Source organism: Hibiscus syriacus, unplaced genomic scaffold, assembly GCF_006381635.1.
Source record: "Hibiscus syriacus cultivar Baekdansim isolate YM2019G1 unplaced genomic scaffold, ASM638163v2 tig00111027_pilon, whole genome shotgun sequence".
NCBI classification, from domain to species: domain Eukaryota; kingdom Viridiplantae; phylum Streptophyta; class Magnoliopsida; order Malvales; family Malvaceae; genus Hibiscus; species Hibiscus syriacus.
The window spans coordinates 4512826-4532774 of NW_024062960.1; the positions used below are offsets into that span (position 1 = coordinate 4512826).

The 19949-nt window shown below is 33.7% G+C and overlaps 1 protein-coding gene and 1 pseudogene across 1 annotated transcript; one reads left to right on the forward strand and one right to left on the reverse strand.

Annotated features, from left to right (window-relative positions):
- The first annotated feature begins 4125 nt into the window (after window positions 1–4125).
- On the forward strand, window positions 4126–6273 carry LOC120150802 (annotated as a pseudogene).
- Window positions 6274–10924: 4651 nt separating this feature from the next.
- Window positions 10925–11299, reverse strand: LOC120151049 (subtilisin inhibitor CLSI-I-like). Its single transcript, XM_039163601.1, has 2 exons — window positions 11235–11299; window positions 10925–11170 (listed from the first exon to the last, which is right to left on the reverse strand). The coding sequence occupies exons 1-2, from the start codon at window positions 11297–11299 to the stop codon at window positions 10933–10935; spliced, it is 303 nt and encodes a 100-aa protein (XP_039019532.1). The 3' UTR covers window positions 10925–10932.
- Window positions 11300–19949: the final 8650 nt, after the last annotated feature.

Consider the following 19949-nt stretch of genomic DNA (forward strand, 5'->3'; position numbering starts at 1 on the left):
TCACGTATCACATGTACGTGTAATCATTGATCTTATATCATATAACTTTCTCGTATATTCTCATATCTCATTACCACGTACTCATTTCATTCTATATGTCCTTATCACATAACTTATTTCACATCATATGTCACATAGTTCTTATCACTTCACATGTAATCACATATATCATATCATATAGCCTATATCATTTATCATGTTTTTATGTAAGCACATATGCCATGTCTTGTTTACTTTTGTTCATATATAAATATCACACACCACACAAAATAATATGTCAAGCAGATATACATTTAATCATGTAAATCATGTCACATACAATAATATTTTAGGAGTTTCTTCTTACCATAGTAACTCCGTAACTGGCTCATCGCAAGTAAATGTTTGTTTGATAATATAAGTACAAATTAAATTGTACTCACCTTAGCCTCACTTGCTTCGAATTGATTCTAATTCTTCGATTGTTCTGGAACTTGTTTAGGCTCAATATCTATATAAACATAATTTCCGAGACGATTATAAGAAGCCTAAACCTTATAACTTGATGTTAATAACTTAAGATAATTTAATGAACCAAAATTCACTTTTTCCTTTAAGGGGTATCGATACCCTCCCTAAGGTATCGGTACCCTTATTACATTCTGGAATTTTCGTTCAAGAGGGTATAGGTACACATACATAGGGTACCGACACACTCTACCCAAAACAGACTTTTTCACCCGAAAATTCATCATTTCCAGCTTAAATTCTTCATGTTTCATTCTCTTTTCTGTTCTTAACTCAAGTACATATACTTAAACTAATTTATACTCATTCAATACATCCTTAACCTCAAATTTCATCTTTCATATGAAAATCAATAATCATACCAAATTTTCAAGATACTCTAAATCCAATTCTATCACTTCATATCTCTTAATTAAGTTGATAACAAGTCAAATTTAGTTTCAAATTCAACTTATCAACTCTTTTCCAGAAATTCACTTAAAAACCCATTCTCTTTAATCTTTTATAACTTCTTCATCTTTTGATTTTAAGACAAATTAAGTTTTCCTTAAGCTTAATTATCATCTATGGATCAAAACCCATACATAAATTTTAAGGATTAACCAAAAGAAATCAAACTCACCTTGGCTTGGGGCTTCACGTTAGAGAAGAGAAGAAGATGAAGATGAGAAATCTATGGAAACTTTGTTTCCATAATTATGATTCACGTGTGTTTATAAAATACCCACCATAATTATTTAATTATTATCCCTTGTTCAATGACCCCTTTACCCTTTTACTCTTCCTTCACTTATTAATTCATCCTACACCAACATCTTTCAATTAATTCATGAACTTTTCAATTTATTTAATCTGGTCATGAATTTTAAAATTTCATACTTTGGTCACTAACCCGTTATTGAGGATGTTACATGAATTATGTTTTAATTTTTGATATATTCATTTACGGACAGAACATGTTTTATTTGGGGTATTATTGGAGGAAGTATACTTGCAGGCTCCTCGGCTTTCAGCTCAGGGCCTTACTGGACGTGACAATGAATGTATGGTTCTTGGGAACCTACGTATTTGGACTTTTCGGTTGGAGGGATTACTATAGTTTTTAAAATATTTTATTTGGGGCATTGTTAGAAGAAGCATACATGCATGCTCCTCCGCTTTGTGCTCAGGGCCTTACTGGACGTGACGGTGGGTGTATGGTTCTGGGGAACCTACACATTTTGGACGTGTTCGCTTGGGGGAATTAATATGGCTTTTGAATAAAAAATATGTTTTAAAAAGATCTGTATCTTTTCACTGGTTTTACGAGAACACACTAGATAGCCTATTATGATCTCCTGAACTCAGTCATCCAAAATATTTCCATGAACTGAAAGCTCATTGTCTGTTACATAAAATATCAGTAGAATCTCCGCTCAACCTAAAAATCTGTAGATGTCTAAACCAATAAGGAAATATATGCTCAATTGTTATCTGCACGTTTTTCAGCATCATCTGGTAGTTCTGTATTACTGAGTTTTCCAAACTTCACTCTGTTACTCACCTTTTTAGGTTAAAAGAATCGTACCAATGCATTTATCGACATTAGTAAGGGAGTTCTTCTGGCGTTACTTGCAAAGTATGGTACATGTGATTAGGGGGCATGTAATTGTATTTTGTTTTAAATATATGATTCTGAAAAATCTGTTTTATCTATGTATACTGATAAATCATTTTATGAGTTACATGTTTTAATAAAAATTTTAAATTTTCTGAGATTTTTACAGTGAGTCGCTCCGATGTCCCTAATGTGATATCCCAGATCGGATCGGGTTACCAGCATCGGTCTGAGGGGGTTATAGAGTGTATGTATTATTTTTATTTTTAAAAACTAACCCACTTCTTATTTAAATCATAAAAACAAATAAATAATTAAATAAATAATATACCCGAAATTTTAAAATCTAAATGCAAAAATTGAAAGAAAAAGAAGTGGATTAATATTTAAAAAATATTTAAAATTTAAATATTAATTAATATTTTTTTTATTTTGATCATATGGTATTTAAAAATAAGCGAAATTATTAGTGTGATAATTTTTTTATTTTTACAATTATGATATAAAATTATCTTATAGAGAAATATTGATATTATCATTAATTTTTTAGCGGTTAATAATTAAAATAAAATTAAAGTGTAATGTTAAGAATAATTTAAAAAAATAATTAGATGACAAAATAAAACCTTAAAAATAAATGGACTAATTTACTCTAAATTTAAGTACAATTAGATTTGCGAAGAAAATCCAATAAAAATCAAGTCGAAAAGAAAATATTGTTCACGCCACCCTATTACCATTCATCGTTAATCTTTTAATTGAAAAAAAAGAAACAATTAATCGGGAACATCACCATCTTTTTAAGTTGTGTTTGGTTCACAGAATGTAAAATTATCAGTGATAATAAAAGATTATCATAGAATAGAATTACTGGGAATGTTGTATTTTGTGTTTGGTTGGTTTGGTAGGAATGTAAGATTACCGTGTTTTGTTAAATGAATAAAAGATTATTGGAATGTATATTTGGTCAAATTGTCCTTATTATATATTTGTTTTTTAACAAGTTGAATTCTACTCCAATATTACAATAATTAATTTATATATTTTCTTTAAAAATATTAAATTCATAAAATGTATATATTTTTTTTACAAAATTGAAAAGATAAATAAGTTTAATAAAATGGTAAAATTTTATTTTAACCCTTGAATTTCATATAAAATTTTAATTATATTTTTTTTTGTAAATCTAAACTAGTTTAAGGATAAATTTGTAAATTAACTTTCGTAGAATTTTTATTATTCAACGACAAAATAAAAATATTTTTGAGAAAAAAATTTAAAGGCATTTTAGTCCAAAACACCGATAATCAACAATACCTAAGGGAATGGAGTAATTACATTTCCGGTAATATACCCAAAAAAATCACTATTGATAATAAAAAATTACTAAAAATAAGATTATTAGCCAATCAAACTCGGGAATGAGGATTTCATTCCCCGATAATACAATATTTTTTTTGAATGACCAGTAATACAATATTGCTTGGACCAAATGGGGCATTAAAGGCAATGAATTTGAATAACAACAATAATAAAGCTTTTATCCAGTGTTGGTGGCATCAAACTCTCAAGAAGAATATTTTACTTTTAATTTTCAACAGGAAAAACAATTCAAAAATGGAAGATTATCACTAAACCCGAACTTCAAGATTTCGGAATTTGTTTCAAATCAACATCTGAGTCAAACGAATTCCTTTCACTAACGTGGCTTACTCCCTCTTCTCTACAGGCCTAAAAGGGGATTTGATAGTAACGTGGCTAAGCCCTTTTCTGCTCATTTTCTAGTCAACAGTTCAGACTCTGGCTCGGTGTGATCTGCGCCAAAACCTGACCTAAAACCACTACCACACACACGCGTCACCCTCGCTTTCTTCTCCTCCATATCTCTTATCTTTTGGCTCATGGATGTCTTATTTAGCCAAGTTGATGCCTAGTGTTTCAACCTTTTTGCTTGTAAACCCATCACTGGTCTTTTTAATCTCCTATCATCACTACCATGAGATCAAAATTTCATGGTTTCTTCCTCAAAGCTTAACTACTCCCCTTCTCACTTAACATGGCTTTTTTCCTCCTCCCACTTTTCTTTCTCTTGATCTCAGTTTCTTCTTCACAACCAACTGAGCTCTTCTTCCCTGGATTCAAAGACTTAAATCCCAACAACTTAACACTTACTGGAGTTGCTGAGATTGATAAACATTGCATTCTTCGATTGACAAATGACACCAGTCGTTTACAGGGTCATGCTTTTTTGCAGCTCCCCGTTTAGATTCAAGAACTCCCCTAATGGCCAAGCTGTTTCCTTTTCTACTTCTTTCGTTTTCGTTTCGGTTCCCGAGTATTTAAAGCTCGGTGGGCACGGGCTTGCTTTCACAATCGCCACTTCTAAAGATCTCAAGGCGCTCCCGAGTCAGTATCTTGGAATCCTCAATGCGACTGATAATGGGAACTTCACCAACCATCTGGTTGCGGTTGAGTTCGACACGGTTCAGGATTTTGAGTTTCAGGGCATCAACGACAACCATATCGGCATCGACCTCAACAGCTTGGTCTCGAATGCTTCGGCTCCCGCAGCTTACTTTAGCAACGGTGGCACAAAGCAGAATCTCACTCTCAAAAGTGGGAAGCCAATCCAAGCTTGGATCGATTACAATTGGGTTGAAAAGGTGATCAATGTAACCGTGGCACCGAATTCCACAAGACCCAGATTGCCCATCTTGTCTTTTCATGTGGATCTTTCACCTTTTGTTGAGGAGTTCATGTATGTTGGTTTCTCAGCTTCAACTGGGTTACTTGCTAGCTCGCATTATGTTTTGGGTTGGAGCTTTAAAATCAATGGACAACCTCAAGCTCTTGATCTGTCTTCTCTGCCTTCACTTCCAGGACCACCAAAGAAATATACAGCTTTAACTGTCGGTGTCTCGGTTTCATCTGTCATTCTTGTCATTATTGCTGCATCCATCATCGTTTATATCATCTTCAAAATTAAAAACGCTGATGTGATTGAAGATTGGGAGCTGGAGATTGGACCACAAAGATACCCTTATGAAGAACTCAAGAAAGCAACCAATGGTTTCAGTGACAAGAACTTGTTGGTCAAGGCGGTTTTGGTAAGGTTTACAAAGGAACATTTCGACATTCAAAGACTTATGTTGCTGTGAAGCGAGTTTCTCGTGAATCAAAGCAGGGCTTGCGTGAATTCGTATCGGAAATCGCTAGTATCGGAAGGCTTCGACATCGGAACTTGGTTCAGTTACTAGGATGGTGCAGGAGAAGAGGTGATCTTCTTCTTGTTTATGATTTCATGGCTAATGGTATTTGATGAGCCTAAAACAATCCTGAATTGGGAGCAGAGATTCAGGATTATAAAAGGTGTTGCTTCAGGTCTTCTTTATTTACATGAAGGCTACGAACAAATAGTGATTCATAGAGATGTTAAGGCGAGTAATGTGTTATTAGATGATGAATTGAATGGAAGATTAGGAGATTTTGGCCTTGCAAGATTGTACGAACACGGGTCCAATCCGGGGACAACTCGAGTAGTCGGCACATTGGGATATCTAGCACCGGAGCTACCCGGAAAGGCGACAACGAGCTCCGATGTCTATGCATTTGGTGCATTGTTGCTTGAAGTTGCCTGTGGGCGAAGGCTAATTGAGCCCAAGGCATTGCGTGAGGAATTAGTGTTGGTTGATTGGGTGTGGGAGAAGTTCATACAAGGGAGACTACTTGATTTGGCAGACTCTAGGCTGAATGGCAAATATGATGAAGGGGAAATGCTGATGGTTCTTAAATTAGGCCTAATGTGTTCAAATGACATGCCTGTGGCATGGCCTACCATGAGGCATGTAGTGAGGTATCTCGACGTTGAAGCTGAATTACCGGAAAATTTACAACCACCGATGGCCTTCGATGGCGGCAAAGGTTTCGGAAACGGGTTCGATGCTTACGTGAATTCATTCGCGTCCTCATCATTTGATAAAATGAGTTCAAATTCATTCATGGAAACTGGTAATGCTGCTACTAGTTTTGCCTCGCTTTCCACCTCGCCACTTGCCCTTCTTAGAGACACTAGATAGTGTTTTCTTAATCCTTTTTCTTTAGTAGTTTTTATATATTTTTGCCCAAGGGCTGAGCTTGTATCATATGCAAAACTATGGGAACATTCAACCAAAGGGACAAAGGACACTGATGTTTCACATGTTTTGAAGCACAAATTCTCTCTTTCTGATATTGTTTAGGAAAATGTGATGGCGATAATGTTTTTTCCCTACCAGTACCTCTGTATTTGTGATGTAGCATCTAATGTGCTCGTATACTATACAGGCATTATTGTCCTTAATTCCAAACTAGTTGACTTACTGTCGTAATCACTATTAATATTCATCTTTATTCCTTCTCTTGTTTTTAGAAAAAAGAATGTTGGGATTGTATGTTGGAAGCTGGGCTGCAAATTGACCAAAATAACTCTAATTTATAGGTAATTTGAGTATAGCTTGGACCACGGGCACCGTAAATAAATCGAGTTTGAACAGTTTAATTTTTTAAGGTGTGTTTATGTTTAATTTTTTTAAGGTGTTTTTGTTTAATTTATATTTGTTTAGATTTTTAATATCGTATTTAATTAGTTTAGTACTTGTAAACATATTTATTTAATATTTATAAATATGTTAATATTGAAATTGTGCGAGTAGTTTTTAAGCTTTTTACGAACTTCAAAATTCGTTTATGTGTTTGATTTAGACTTTAAGCTCTTGAGAATTATTTTTGAATAAATACTGCATTATATTTATATTAGATTAATAAAAAAATTAAAAATTAAAAAGAAAAGGAAAACCGAATAAATGAATTTATAAATAAGTCAATAAATGAACTTATAAACGAGATTATTTTTTAATATAAACAAATCAAACATATTTTTATTCATTTTTGTTTAGTTAATATAATAAACGGTTTATGAATCTATATATTTACACCCTAGCATGGACCCATTGATATGATTCAAAGCAACAATGGAAACAGTGTTGTTGTAGTTGACATGGAATCCTTTGGTAGTGCCGCAGTGGCCTAGTGCACTGTGGGAGTTTTTGACATTTTAGAAGGCAAATAAATAACCAAAAAGCAAAAACTTAAAAGCTCCCCACAGATACCAGTCCAAAACTAATACCAACCAAATGAACCAACACTGAAATTATGGCTAAAATATGCAGGAAAGAGAAGAAGACTTTTGACTGCATACCTTTTTTGTTGTCTGATAGAGGAAGAGAAGATGATAGAATGCTGCCCAGAAACTGAATCTAGGCTTTTAGACCATTCCATCAGTACTTGACTGCATTGATATCAGATACTAAAACAAGATCTCAAGGGACCACTCGCATCTTTCTTCATTTTCTCTTCTATAATGGACCATTCTGTGTAATTTTCTTTCCTACCCCATAGGCTTTTATGTTTCCATGCCACCTATAACAAGACAATCCATTTTAAAATTTAGGTGAGCAAAGGCTAACAGTACAGGGTATTAAATTTGTAACGAATTTAGAAATGTTTTTAGAGTAGACATATATATATTCATAATATAATTTTTTTGTATGAAGTTCAGTAAAATAAATAATTAATATGAAAAAATTAATATTTTAAGGTGAACACTAGATAACACCTACATCTGCCACCGGAAAAGACTACCACTATAAGCAAGACTTGTTGTATCTCTTCCGAAGGCTACACTCCTGCTTCCATTCCTTCTTCTAACAATTGTTGAGATCCCCTGAGTTCATCGAAGCCTCCAAAATTTTATGTTCTTAGAAGTTCCTTGAAGTTTTTAACATTTTATGTACTCCAAATACCTACATATCCTTACGTGATTTCTTGCAAGCTCACATGATATATAATACACTAATTTAACATCAACACTCGAGGTTTATATATAAGTCATCATGCAAGGCTCAACATGAGATCTTGATAGGTGGTTTATTTAGTTAATATTTTATCTTTAATTGCTCATTGATTATTAGTTTATGTTCCTGATTTGGTCGTTTAATTCATTTTCTGTGAAAGACATCAGATTCTAAAAATTGCACCAAAAGGGCGAAGTTATGCATTTTTTATTTTGGAGTTAAGGTTGGATTAGTGGGCATGACTATAGGCATAACTATGGGCATGACGTGTCTGATTTGACATCCAATCAGCAGCTTCCAGAAGGTCTAGGCAGTACTTCTAGAAGGACGAACGAGTCAGCCGCATTTTTAAAATTAGAATTAAGAATTATCTCTTGTTTTTAGGATTTAATTTGAATATTTTTCAAGAATTATCTTTTATTACTTTTAGGATTTTAGAAAACTATAAATGCCTCTCAGGATAACGTTGAAAACACATACAAAACACCTTTATTCTTTGCTTTATTATTTTATAAAGTTTTCTTTTCTTTTCTTTTCTTTTCTTTAAAATGCAAAGTATGATTTTTATCATACTTAGCTAATTTTCCAATCAGCCAAAGGCGGAAGTGATGACTCAATTCCTATTGTGATAATTGAAAATCACCTAATATCTTCGGGTTATATTCTCAATTTTCTGGAAACTAGGATTGTCAATCGACCTTTCCTTTAAAAATCAAAATGCTTTCATTTCAAAAAGTCGACGTTGGTTTGGAAGTTGTTCTGATTTAAAGTTGGGAGGAAGAATCGACTAGTAGCAAGTTCGACCTCCTGTGAACACATTTAGCGGCGGTCCGCTAAGGGAAATTGAGATCGAGGTCGATTCTCATTGAGACAATATAGTTCGAGTCGGGTTTTTTCAAATCTTAAAACTGAGTTGGCACTGACGATGATAGTTGTAGTTAGTCTACATATGGACTGAAATTCAAAGATTGCTTTTGGATTGTCGGTTTACTAGAGAGAAAAACAAGTTACAAGGGTTGGACCCTATAGACTGTAACCGACAGTAATCCGAAGTAAAAAACTTATTCATTGATCAGTTGAAATTGAGGCAAAACGATCCTGAGGTTGTTTTTACTATAATAAAATTTTCATCTTAATTTATTTTCTTTAATTTCCTTTAGATTAAATTCTTAATTTACTTTCAAGTTCTACAAACAAATCCCCATTTTTACTATTAATTTCGCCTACACCAGAATCAAAAGCCTTCAATATCAGTAGTTCCAAGGTCCATGTGGATTAATCCTTCTTCCCTATACTATCATTTTATTTCTTTTATTTGAAATTAAGGATCATTATTTGACACTAAAACGACGCTTGTCAGATCTCTTTCAGACTCTCATTGGAATTTCCTCTCACATCTCTTATCTTTATCAATCCGTAAAATAATCGGTTGTGACTCTTCACTCAAATAAAAAATTCTCAATCGTCAAAAGTAATCACACCTTCACTTTTTTTCATGATGAAGACCATGGTTTTCAGAACCGGACCGGTTAGCGAACCGGTAATGCTACCGGTTCACTGGTTCAACCGGTCCGATCGGTCAGAAGAATCGGACGACGTCATAATTATTTAAAAAATTAAATAAAAATACCAAAAATATTTAATAAAAAATAATTGTATATCACAAGTCATATTCAAAGCAAGTCATAATATATATAAGTTAAAAACCATAAAATCAAGTGAACCAAAATTATTCAAATTAACTACAACATAATATTTAAGGTAAAACATATTAAATAATAAATATAATTATATAACTATAATTAAAAAATAAATTTGGAGCTAAAAAATCATAACAAAATGATATTATTTGATTTAATTTTTTTTAAAATAATCTTACATAGCTAAGAAACATAGAAGAACATCTCAAAAGTCTAAAGAGTAAAAATATGAGAACAAAACAATCCCACATGCCTAAGAAACATAGAAGAGCATCCCAACTAACTTCTATAAATGATAGAGGTAATTTGGCATTAAAAATCATGGAGCCTTTTGGATAGAGTGAACTATTCTTTCACTTCAATTAAGCTCGAATTTTAGGCTTCAATCGAGCTTCTAAATTTTTTTTGAGTTCAAGCCTTTTCGAGTTCAAGTTTTAATATTATATTTCGAGTTCGAGTTGAACTTGATAATTTTTAGTTCATGAGTTTGAGTCGAGTTGAGCTTACTTTTAAAGTTTGAGTCGAGCTCAGCAATACTCGAGTTCGACTTGGCTCGTTTAACAAACGACGTCGTTTGGTTTAATTTTAAAAAAAAAAAACAAAATTGGCGGTTTTTTTCGATTTTTCCCGGTTTTTAGCCGGTCCGGTTCGAACGGTTCAATGGTTCCAATCGGTTCACTAGTAACGATTCAACCGGTGTAGTTTGAACCGGACTAGATAGCGGTTCCCAGTTGAACCGGCCGGACCGGTCCGGTTTTCAAAACACTGATGAAGACTTAAATCTTAACATTTGTTAAGCCATGTTGACCTATAAATACCAATTATCATCTTAGGTCTGACATCAACCGTAAGAGCCTATATGTAAGTTATCATGCAAGATTCAACAGGTGATCTCTCTGGATTTTCCCCATATATTTCATTTCTATCATCCTGCAAAATTACTAACTACGACTCTCCATACAAACAAAATAATACAAGAACGTTATCAAATATTCAATTATCTAAATCAAGCCATATAAAAATCTAAATTTTACATAACGGTTTCATCCATCCAAAAATGGGAACAAAATAATGTAAACCAGTTGTATGAGTTTAAACAAGTGAGCTCCATCATGAAAGTTCATAGATATAACAGTACAAAGACGGAAGCGAAAATTGAGAACTTGTTTACAAGTACATAAACAAAAACATCAATGACCCGCCTGCAATATTATTCTAAACGCCAGACAAACTGAATTTAGCCAATTCTCGGAGGCCTATCAACTTTTCCTGAAGCATCAAGGTATAATCTAACCCTTCCCTGGTTAAAATCCATGGTAACAAAAGAATTAGCTTGGACCACCTGAATTTGAACCCTTGGCACGTCTTCCTTAATCTTTTTCTCTGCTTCATCATGGGTGAAGCCTACTAATTCCGGCCAATCCATTTTTGGAGTAGTGCTTGATCCAGGCAAACTCCCGTACGTTCCTGCATTTAACCCACATAATTTAGTCTACTACCACTGACCATCTATATAATTTCATGGGAGCAAAAAACTTACTTGGTAAAATTGGTGATTCAACAGGCTGTTTCTCAGAGGATTCGGTTTGCTGGTTGTCAGCCATGGTAAAGCAATGGTAGTTTTGGTGCCTTATAAAGTGGAACTTGATTTGATTTCATCTATTTTTATTAATTTTATTGATGTTTCGATCTTTGGTTCTGCCAAATGGAGAGTTTTCCAATAACTCGTGACATGGGATTTGATAATTACTATGCAGTGCACAACAAGAACGTCCCTTTCGTGTTAGGTCGGCTTGTAAATGTCGATTCTCTTACGAAATTGATGATTCGTTAGGCCTGAAGTGCAGAGATAATGGTTAATGGCCCAAAAATATAAAGGTTAACAAGAATGTCAAGAGAAGTCATTGAGCCATTTTAATGGTAAAAAAGAATGTTCTTCTAGAGATTCCGGCTAGCCTTGTTCCATGTTCTTATTATTTTTCCATGCAACCATTCAAAAAATGAGAATACAATAAAGTCCATTGATATAACAACACAAAGATAAACACTAATCGAAGACTTGAAGGTGACAACTGAAGAACAATTTTCAAATCCTCAAGTAAGAACATCTGCTTGTAACATTTATTTCATAACCCAGAAAAGTTGGTTTTAGCCAATTTTTGGAATCATCCAATCTTTCCTGAATGGTCGATAAATAATCGAACTCTTCTTTGGTTAAAATCATTGAAAATATACGAATGAGGTAGAATCATTTGAATCTATACTCCTGGCATGTCTTTCTTAATCTTTTTCTCTGCTACAACCAAAGAGAGGCCTACTAACTTAGGCCATTCCATTACTGGAATGGTGTTTGTATTGGAGAAATTCCTATTCGTTCTTGCATTTAATACACAAATTGTTTAATTTTGAAATTTATTCAAATCTCATGCCCCAATATTAAGAAAGAAATTATTTGATCTTCACATATCACCCATATGTTCATTTGAATGATCTAAATTTAAAAACTGATACGAGTAGAAATCCCATTCCCCAATATTAAGAAAGAAATTATATGATCTTCACATAACACCTATATGTTCATTTGAATTATCTAAATTTGAAAACTGATACGAGTAGATGGAGCAAACAAATTTGATGTAAGGTGATCTACACGCTTTGATGGAAGAGAGTAGATAGCTTTATTGTGTCCCGATCTAGGATTGACAAGTACTGATGCCCTTGAATTATAAGCTTGGCTGCAACATAGATGAGAAAAGGAATATGGTTAATAAAGGAAGATTAAATGAAATAATAAATATAAGAAATGGAATGAAATAAGGATGGAATAGAGATGGCTGCGGAATTGATGGTCTTGATGGATGTTGTTGAAGGTGTTGATGATGAAATGGAGATGCTGGTGAAGTTGTATCTCAAACACGCCAAAGATGAAATAATGCTAAGGAGCACAATCCCTGTCTTTACAAACTTGCTTGAGGGGTGGTGATAGTGTCTTCAACCAACTAGATATTAATCTAGGAATTTTAAGAATCAAAATGGAAGGAATGACGCCACAAGTATAGGAATTATACTTGTTTAATCGATAAAGTTCACAAAGAACTTTGAAGAGAAATTAACTCACAAGAGTAATTTTAATATATGAGATGAGATAATTGCAAATGAAGGCAAGCCACTCTATTTATAGGAAATGAGAGGGCTTGGCCGAATGGTTACATAGCTATTCGGTTGATACATGGCTTTTGATGAAAGTACATAATGCTTAAAATGAATGAATGAGTCCTTTAGGCTTGTGATGGTTCGGCTAACCCTTCATAAAGGGACTTGATGTTTCGACAAGGATGAGGGAACATCTCCCTTGGCCGAATGGTGATATGCCTCCTCAAATTGGTGCCAAATCTCACATATGCAAGGCACGGGGGTGTGGCCGAATAGTCATGGAACTCTATATCATGTCTCTTGGTGATTTAAGCCTCTATTGTTTGCAATTTCTTCACCAATATGCTCTTGGATGAAAAGGCATCTTTATGGGAAGCATCATTCATGAAAGGTCACAATGTTTGGGAAAGGTAACCCTTCATGTTTGAGCTACTTCTGGTGTGAATGAGCTAGAGGTGAGCTGGCCATAGGTGACTTGTAGCATGGTGAATGTTATGGCAGCTCCTTGTGAAAAGGTACCTCTTGAGGTGGCAACTATTCGCGAAAAGGTACGATTTCACAAATTTTGACTTAGGACATATTTGAAGTGTCATAAGTGGTGATGATGATGGTGTAGCTCCCCAGTTGAAATGATGTCATCTTGTAGTTCAAATCTTCAGCTCAATCCAGCTATGAGCTCACGGCCTCCGGACAACTTTTCACCAATTTGCTCCTTATGCTCTTCTAATCATTCCCATGTAAGTTTCCTTGCTGTTGCATGCTCCATTTAGCTCCAATGTAGCTCCCAAGTATTGGCCGAATATGCCTACATGCATACCATAAAGAAAAAAATTAAGTATATAAACTTATATAATGTATAATATAAGAATGTGAACTATAGGTTATAATAATAATTTATATCTTCTATATTAATGATTAAGTTATTATCATAATAACCATAGATATAATATATATGAAAATAACTATAAGACATTTGAAATAAACATATATATGTGTAAAGTTAGAAAGTTTCTTCCCTTGTAAGGGTGGAATAGCCATGGTAAACATGATGCTGAATTGGATCACATCAAACTTACCAGGCAAAACTGGTGGTGAATCTATGAATTCAACATGCTCGTCTATTAGCTCACTTAGATGATATTTTTCGCTCAATTAGGAAAGAAAACTCAATTTAAATGTAATCTCCTCATTGATTTTACCATATATAGATTCATGATAGAGATTTTAATTAGATGGTGAAATTTTAAGATGACAAAATCATTTAATTTTAACAAATAAAGAGATTATAGGATAATAAAATATTAAGCAATTCGTAACAATTTTTTTAACATTTAGTTTTATAAGTAGAAATTTCAAGATAACAAAATTATTTAGTTTGATCATATGTTTATTTAATCATCATATACACTTGACCCAACCATTTGAAATCTCTTTATCTGCCACTTGTACATTTATTTTTCACTTCTTCAGGATTGTATTGTATGCAAATAGAACACATGGTGTCATCTTTTCAAAAGTTATAGCTTATGACAACAAATACTTTCATCTCATTTTTGACTAATTACATAGATGTATGTTTCACCTTCTTATTGATTGGTGATGAATTTTAGGGTGAAAAGTTTAAGGTGATGATTATTATTTTTACACAATGTGAAAAGAAATATCGAGAAAGAGTAAGGTGGCGTTTGGTTCGTTGGAATGTTTCTGAGGGAATTGGAATCTGTGAAGGAATTGGAATCTATCAGGAATTGGAATCCAATTCCATATTCTGTTTGGTTGGCAGGAAATTGAATTGGAATCCAATTCCATATTCTGTTTGGTTCGCAGACATGTCATATGAATTTGATTTCAGTAATGTAAAATGACAGGATTGCCCTTCTTGTTTTTTTGCTTAATTTTTGTTTGTTTTATAAATTACATGTAGCAATATATTATAAAAAATTAAAAAAATTAAATTTTAATTTTATTGATTGATTATTCATTTCAATAAATTATAAAAAGAGAAAATAACTTCAGTGACCGAAAATGCCTTATAATATACGATTTTAACCAAGTTTTTTTGGATTTACGAAAATGACTGACAAATTCGCAACGCGATCTCGAATTCGCAACGCGAACTCCAATTTCGCAACTCATTTTCCAAATTCGCAACGCGAATATGTAAATCGCATTGCGATTTTATGAATTCGCGTTGCGATTTTCCAAATTCGCAACGCGAATATGTAAATCATAACTCGAATCTGTAAATCGCAACGCGATTTCCAAATTCGCAACATGATTTACAAATTCGCGTTGCGATTTACAAATTCGAAACACTGAATTTCAAATTCGCAACTCGATTTCTAAATTCGCAACTCGATTTTTGAATTCGCAACAGGTTTTATTTTCGCAACACAAATGTTTTGGGTATATAACTGCACAACAGCAATAACTCATAACCTAAATCCCTAAATCGTAACTCATTCCATCTCCATCTATCACTCTCTCTGGCGACATCCGTTCCTATATCCAACGACATCCTTCCCCATCTCTAATTTGTTTTTACATAATTTTATTTCTATATAATTTTTCAATGATTTCTCTCCCAAATTATCAACTATCAACTTAATAAAGGTATGTTCTTCTCTAAGTTAGTGATGATATGTAGTTTATAGGTCGTTTGTTTAGTAAATTAATTCACAATTTGTAGAATGAAATCATCTAATGTTGATCATGTTTGGATAGATTTGTGTTTTGGAGGGTCATGAGAGAATGTTCATGGTGTTTTACGATATATGCCTTTACCTATGAATCTTCAACTAAAACTATCATTAAAAAAGTTAACTTATGAAACTCTAATGTTACGTGCTGCAAAGAAATTGAATTTAGAGCCTCTAAGTGGATTTAGGCTATTTTATCAGAGAAAGGGTAAAGTTTATTTGTTAACCGACAATAAAGATGTTGAATGATTCATTTCTTACATTAGTGTTTCGCAAGAAGATGATGTTACATTGTATGTTGTTGACCCTAGAAGTAGTGAATTTGGGTCAGTAGCGGGTAGTAATCAACTAAGTTCTTCAACCCCAATTTATGGTGCTCACAATGTACAACGTTATTATCAACATCAAAATTTAATGGTTCCACCACAATTTCATCACCAAGAAAATTTTGTTTCACCACATTTTCAATACCAAACACAATATCAAACACAATCTCAAAACCCACAACATTTTCCTAATCCAAATCCCAATCAACTTTCAGCACCAAATTTCGATTTTCGTATTGACCAGTTAGACGATGATGAGCCAATAGAAAAAATTGTGAGTACTAGTCAGTATTTGAAATTTGATCTTGGTTAATACTCGGACTTTGATCTTGGTCAATACTCAGATTTAGATGATGTTTTAGAAGAAGAAACAGACCCTGAGTGTAATGATTTTGATATTGGTCAATACCTGAATTTTGATGATAAAACAGCCGCTGTCGAGGAAGATGTTGTTGATGATAATGAGGAGGAAGTTATGACTGTGAATGAACATGATGAACATTCATTCTGTAATTCATATAACCCTGAAGAAGAAAAAGAAGAAGAATAAGTCCCCGAAGAAAAGAAAAACAAGAAAATGCCACGGGAGTATAACTGGAATATGCCAGAATTACTTCAGATATCGAAATAACTTTCTTTGTATCAAAATAATCATCTTTCTTGATACAAATAAATTTTGTGTAACAATCAACTGATATATTTACCAACTCTTCTTCTGGTATCTGAAGTAATTCTGGCATATTCCAGTTATACTCCCGTGGCATTTTCTTTTTTTTTTCTTCGGGGACTTCTTCTTCTTCTTTTTCTTCTTCAGGGTTTTATGAATTACAGAATGGATGTTCAACATGTTCATTCACAGTCGTAACTTCCTCCTCATTATCATCAACAACATCTTCCTCGGCAGCGGCTGTTTCATCATCAAAATTCGGGTATTGACCAATATCAAAATCATTACACGCAAGGTTTGTTTCTTCTTCTGAAACATCATCAAAATCCGAGTATTGACCAAGATCAAAGTCCGGGTATTGACCAAGATCAAATTTCGAATACTGACTAGTACTCACAATTTTTTCTGTTGGCTCATCATCGTCTAACTGGTCAATACAAAAACCGGAATTTGGTGCTGAAAGTTGATTGGGATTTGGATTAGGAAAAGGTTGTGGGTTTTGAGATTGTGTTTGATATTGTGTTTGGTATTGAAAATGTTATGAAACAAAATTTTCTTGGAGATGAAATTGTGGTGGAACCATTAAATTTTGAGGTTGATAATAACGTTGTACATTGTGAGCACCATAAACTGGGGTTGAAGAACTTAGTTGATTACTACCCACTACTGACCCAACTTCACTACTTCTAGGTTCAACAACATACAATGTAACATCATCTTCTTGCGAAACACTAATGTAAGCAATGAATCATTCAACATATTCATTGTCGGTTAACAAATAAACTGTTGAAAACATTTTGATATTTCAATATAACAAATTAAGTTAAATGAATTTTAAGATTTTCCAAAAAGATTTTCTAAGTATATTCGATATAATTATTCGAATAACAAAATATTACTCTAAATCTTTCAAATGTCATTTTTAATCCTTACTCAAGTGTAAAATTAAGTTTTAATCTTAAAATAATTTCAAAACGATTTTACAAAATATTTCGAACCATCTCAAAGCCAAAAATTCCAGATTGCTCAGAGGGAACCGATTCCCCCCCAAGGGGGTACCGATTCCCCCCTGAATGGTTTGGCTCAGAGAATTCCAGTATGCTCGGAGGGAACCGATTCCCCCCCAGGGGGTACCGATTCCCCCCTGTTTAACGGTCGAAATATTTAAATTTTACACTTAGGGAATCGATTCGCCTTAAGGGGTACCGATTCTCCCCACGCTCCAAACTGTTTTATTAATTGATTTCATACTAAAACAACTATATTATCTTCATTAATGATCCCCAACGTTCAGAAGTGATTCAAGGTGTATTTAAGCAAGCTTAGAAGCCATTGATCAATAACAAGAAACATCAAGCAACTAGAATCAAGAGAGAATCAAAGAGAAAGCATCAAACCTCAAGTTTAAGCATTTCAAGCCTATTTTTCATTCAATATTCTTTTACTTTCAAGAAAACTTATTGTGCTCAATTGTATTCATTCTTGAGTGTTATTTTCTTTGTTCTAGAATTGTGCAAACAATCTACCTTGTGAGGATTTCCTTGTAAGTTTGCAAATTTGTATTGTTCTCTTTGGGAGAGAGTGTTCTCAAGAATTTGGGGTATAATTCTTGAGAGTTTGTAAGGTTACTCTTTGTCCTCAAAAGAAAGACAAATTAGTGAATTTGTGGAAAATCCTTAGTGTGGATAGCTAAGGTAGTGGACGTAGACTTTGGTTGAGAAAGTCGAACCACTCTAAATCGCTGTGCAATTTCTTTCAATTTTCTGCAAAAGCTTCCACCAAAATTTTTATTGTTAATTCACCCCCTCTTGGCCGATTTCGTCAATCGATTAACTTAACAATTGATATCAGAGCCTAACTCATTTGAAGGTTTAATCGTCTCTTGAGTCGATTCGGGAAGAGTTATATCGATAATCAAAGTCATCAATGGCCTCTACTTCAAACTTCGACTCTGGTCTCGATTCGATGCCCTTCAACAAGCCTCCTTTCTTCAATGGGGCTAATTATGCCTATTGGAAAAATAGGATGATGTACTTCATTCAAGCAAGTGACATGGGAGCATGGAATGTTGTAGAAGAAGGATACTTCAAGCCTCTCACTCATACAAGATTATAGAGTGAAGGAGAGATAAAAATGTTCTAGCTCAACTCCAAAGCCATCCATATCATATTTTTTGCTCTTGGACCAGATGAATACGGAAGAGTTTCATCTTGTACAACCGCCAAAGAAATATGGGACAAACTTCAAGTCACTCATGAAGGTACCGATGAGGTAAAGAAATCTAAAAGTAGTATTCTAGCGCATAGCTATGAAAATTCCAGGATGAAACCAAATGAAGATATCAAAGCTATGACGAATAGATTCTCAACGATTGTCAATGGTCTCACATCATATGGAGAGATCATTTCAAATGAAAAGCTTGTGAGGAAGTTAGTCTACTCCCTCCTAAAATCGTGGCAATCAAAGAAGACTACAATTATTGAGTCTAAGGATCTAACATCCGTAACTCTTGAAGAGAAAATCTGTTCACTCCTCACTCATGAAATGATGCTTGAAGATGAGGTGGACCTTGATAAGATTGAAGAGACACCAACGGAGAAGGAGAAGAAGAAAAACATTGGAGTTGCTCTCAAATCCACTAAAAATGAGAGTGATTCGGATGAAGATGATGATGACGAGGAAATGGCATTGTTTGCCAAACGGTTCAGAAAAATGATGAGACCTTACCGAGGAAGAAAATTCAAACAAAATGAAGGCCTCAAAAATGAACCAAAAGAGAAGGACCTGATCATTTGCTGTGAATGCAAAAAGCCGGGGCATGTCAAATATGATTGCCCACAACTGAAGAGAAAGGGTCAATCAAAGAATAAGCACAAGGCTCATGTGGCTACATGGAGCGATGAAGAAGGTTTCGATGAAGAGGAACAATAAGTAGCAAACTTGTGCTTGATGGCATTCGGGGAAGATTCTAAGGTAACCTCTAACTCATCTTATTTTGATAATTTATCCTATGATGAGTTATTAGAGGAATATAATGGGTTGGCTACGGATTATGAGAAATTGTTTTTAAAATATAAAAATTATGTTACAAAATTGAAAAATGAAAATAAACTCATATCCAAAACCAACAACGATCTTGAAAGTAAAATCAAAGATTTGCAAATCAAACTAGAAGAGTTTGAAAAGAAAAATTTTGATTTGCAAAATTTACTTTCAAAGGTCAATGATGATCATCAAAAGAAAATTGATGATCTTAAAACTTCTTTTGATAAAGTTGGAACAAAACATTTTGAAAATGGAGAAAATTCAAAATCCAACTTTGTTAGAAAAAGTTTTAAAAACTACAATCATAGAGGTCCCCAAAGAACCTCTAATGGAAAAATCGTTAGAAGTATATGGGTTCCTAAAG

Excerpts from the sequence above, each read along its gene's own strand:
- LOC120151049 (XM_039163601.1), bottom strand. The coding sequence starts at position 11,299 with ATGGCTGACAACCAGCAAACCGAATCCTCTGAGAAACAGCCTGTTGAA. Across the intron at positions 11,171-11,234 it reads GAATCACCAATTTTACCAAG|AAATGCAGGAACGTACGGGA; the intron begins TAAGTTTTTTGC and ends ATTATGTGGGTT.